Here is a 2350-nt window from a genome sequence, read left to right as displayed (position 1 = left end):
CATGTTAATGTAGGATATCATATCATGTGCTATGTCGGAAATTCACTCCTATCAATGTACCGTGAGTGTGAAGTATTGATGAGGCATATGACGCGTTAGAGGAAATAGCGGAGAAGGATGTTGTCTCTTGGGTAGCTCACTGTCTCAAACAATTTTCAGTTCTAAACAAAAGAAGTTTGATCTTTGTAGTTGTGTTTGTTACTTTTTCCAATAGTAAGATGATATATGTGGAAAGTGAGGTCCCTCTAAATTCTTGTTTTCTTTAACTTTAGCTTTAAAGATCCTATTTTTACTCGAGAAATCACAGTAATATGAACAATGAGTTGTCGAAGAAAACTGGTTTACCCAACCAAAAAGAATAAATTGCTCTCTGTGGTTTAAAAAAATTTTGATACTGTAAAAATAAGGCTGAAAGTTTAAATTTTGATTGAAGTGATAAGGCTTTCACTTTAAAAAAACAAATACTAAAAAAGAAGTATTGATATATTTAAAATCAAGTGGGTTCAATAAAGGTAAAAAGGTAATTGTGCCTTTGAAAAATTTCCAAATAAGGAAAGACGACATTTATTTTGGGACGGGCGACACATAATTTGGGTCGGAGGTAGTTACAGATTTTTGCATATGCATCCATTTAGGCTTATTGGGTTTCCTTCAAATTGTTCTTACATTTCAACCATTTTTCATTTCGTGCTTGTAATGTTCTACTTCAAACAGATGTTCACGAACGGATTGTTCTTAATATTCATAAATGCAAAAGCACAAGTACAATAAGTAAAATCAGATGCAGAATCAATGATTTGTACAAAATACTTTGCTTGAGTTATCACATGAGAAGCACTGATAGGCTTGCAACAAAGTCTCAAAAAGAGGAGCTACTAACAGTTCCACCAAATTTAGCTAGAACTATAGAGGTCTAAAACAACTTCATCTACTAATTCTTGGAGATTATGCCTAGCAACTTCAGTGCCACATTCATATTCTTCAATCTCGAAGTCCGTACATTTACCCAAAGAATGGCTCATATCCCATTCTATTAGCTCGTCTGGGATCAAACCAACTAATTGTGTCCACTCTTCGACCCCATCAATAATATCAGCAATCAGAATCTCTTTGGTCATACTTGATGGTAGTTCGGTACAGGTTCTGAAACCAGAATCAGAGATTGGAGAAAATTTTGAGTCTAGGTACTCTAATAGACAATCAAAGGCGAATCCTTTAAGCTGATTCATCTGTTTTGGGTCATTACAGCCAAGCAACTCACCGAAAGCCATCCACAGAAAACTCGCAAACATTTCATGTTCATTGAGGAGAAAATGGCTCACAGAGAACCCATCCTCTACAGGTAGAGCCTGCTGTTGAGGTGTAGTTCCAAATATGAGTTCAACATTCAAAATGACCTATTTTACGTAGCTGAGTTTCCTTCCTTTTAACTGATCAATCTTGCTGAGCACTCCAGAAACGTTATGAATCAGTTCTCTGCAACTCCTCCTGGTGGATAATGAGGTCTCACAATCCGAAAGATCTCTATCAGGTTCTGGAAAGAGTGGTTCATCATCAACAGAGTCCACTGATTCAGCAAGCACTTTGTCCTCTGGAAAAAACAAGCACCACATTTATTAGAAGCATGGATGCATGAAATCAAAGTTCAGAGTTGTCTTATTTTTTAATTTATGTATTTGATGGAAAGAAAGGAAGTATGCAAATAGTAAAATGTCGAATCGGTGACCATACTTGAGCTACTATTGGGACTGCTGGAGAGGTAGCTGTCAGTTGAATGGTGATCAAGTGAATTCCCAACTAAATCTGCTTCATCTTCCAAAGGAGAAAAATATCTAGTAGGATAAGTGAGAGCACATTTAGCTCTAAACCTTTGCAAACCTGGTTCTGAACTCTTTATTTCGGCCATCTCAAAATCCATATCTTCTTTATCAGATCCGCCAGCTCGAGCACAAGTTTGTCTGCCACATTGCTCCAAGTTTCTGAAGCTGAAGCCTTTTGGGGCTTACTGCCTTATCCTGCTGGCATCATTTCCAAACCCATGAGCCTAGCAACCAAACTTGGAGCTTTCATTTTGCGCTTGCTTTCACAACGTGTATTGGTCATTCCATTATTCTTTGCATTTGGAAAACCCCCACTGTTCTCATCAGCAATCTACATTGTTCATACAAGAACCAAAAACAATAAAAACAAAAACTTTCCTATCAGACTAAAATCTGAGACAATAGAAGTAAAGGAAAGCTAAATGTGGGAGTATAGTTCAAGAAATGAGTACCAAACGAAGCTTTGGCTGCTTCTCATCCCCTCCAAACTTTTTGGAAGCTTGTTTCAAGCAAGCTATAAGAATGCAGCA

General features: G+C 37.2%; 1 protein-coding gene across 1 annotated transcript; it reads right to left on the bottom strand.

Moving 5' to 3' along the window:
• Positions 1–843: 843 nt before the first annotated feature.
• On the bottom strand, positions 844–2348 carry LOC124890677. The gene is made up of 3 exons (XM_047402459.1): positions 2273–2348; positions 1732–2151; positions 844–1591 (listed from the first exon to the last, which is right to left on the bottom strand). Exons 2-3 carry the CDS (start codon positions 1916–1918, stop codon positions 1398–1400), a joined length of 381 nt encoding a protein of 126 aa, XP_047258415.1. The 5' UTR covers positions 1919–2151; positions 2273–2348; the 3' UTR covers positions 844–1397.
• Positions 2349–2350: the final 2 nt, after the last annotated feature.

Source organism: Capsicum annuum, unplaced genomic scaffold (genome assembly GCF_002878395.1).
Source record: "Capsicum annuum cultivar UCD-10X-F1 unplaced genomic scaffold, UCD10Xv1.1 ctg21952, whole genome shotgun sequence".
Lineage (NCBI taxonomy): Eukaryota > Viridiplantae > Streptophyta > Magnoliopsida > Solanales > Solanaceae > Capsicum > Capsicum annuum.
This window is presented reverse-complemented; position numbering and strand designations above follow the sequence as displayed.

Coding starts and splice junctions, on each gene's coding strand:
- LOC124890677 (XM_047402459.1), bottom strand. CDS start 1,918: ATGGATTTTGAGATGGCCGAAATAAAGAGTTCAGAACCAGGTTTGCAA. Junction 1,592..1,731: donor CAGTCCCAATAGTAGCTCAA/GTATGGTCACCG, acceptor TGTTTTTTCCAG/AGGACAAAGTGCTTGCTGAA.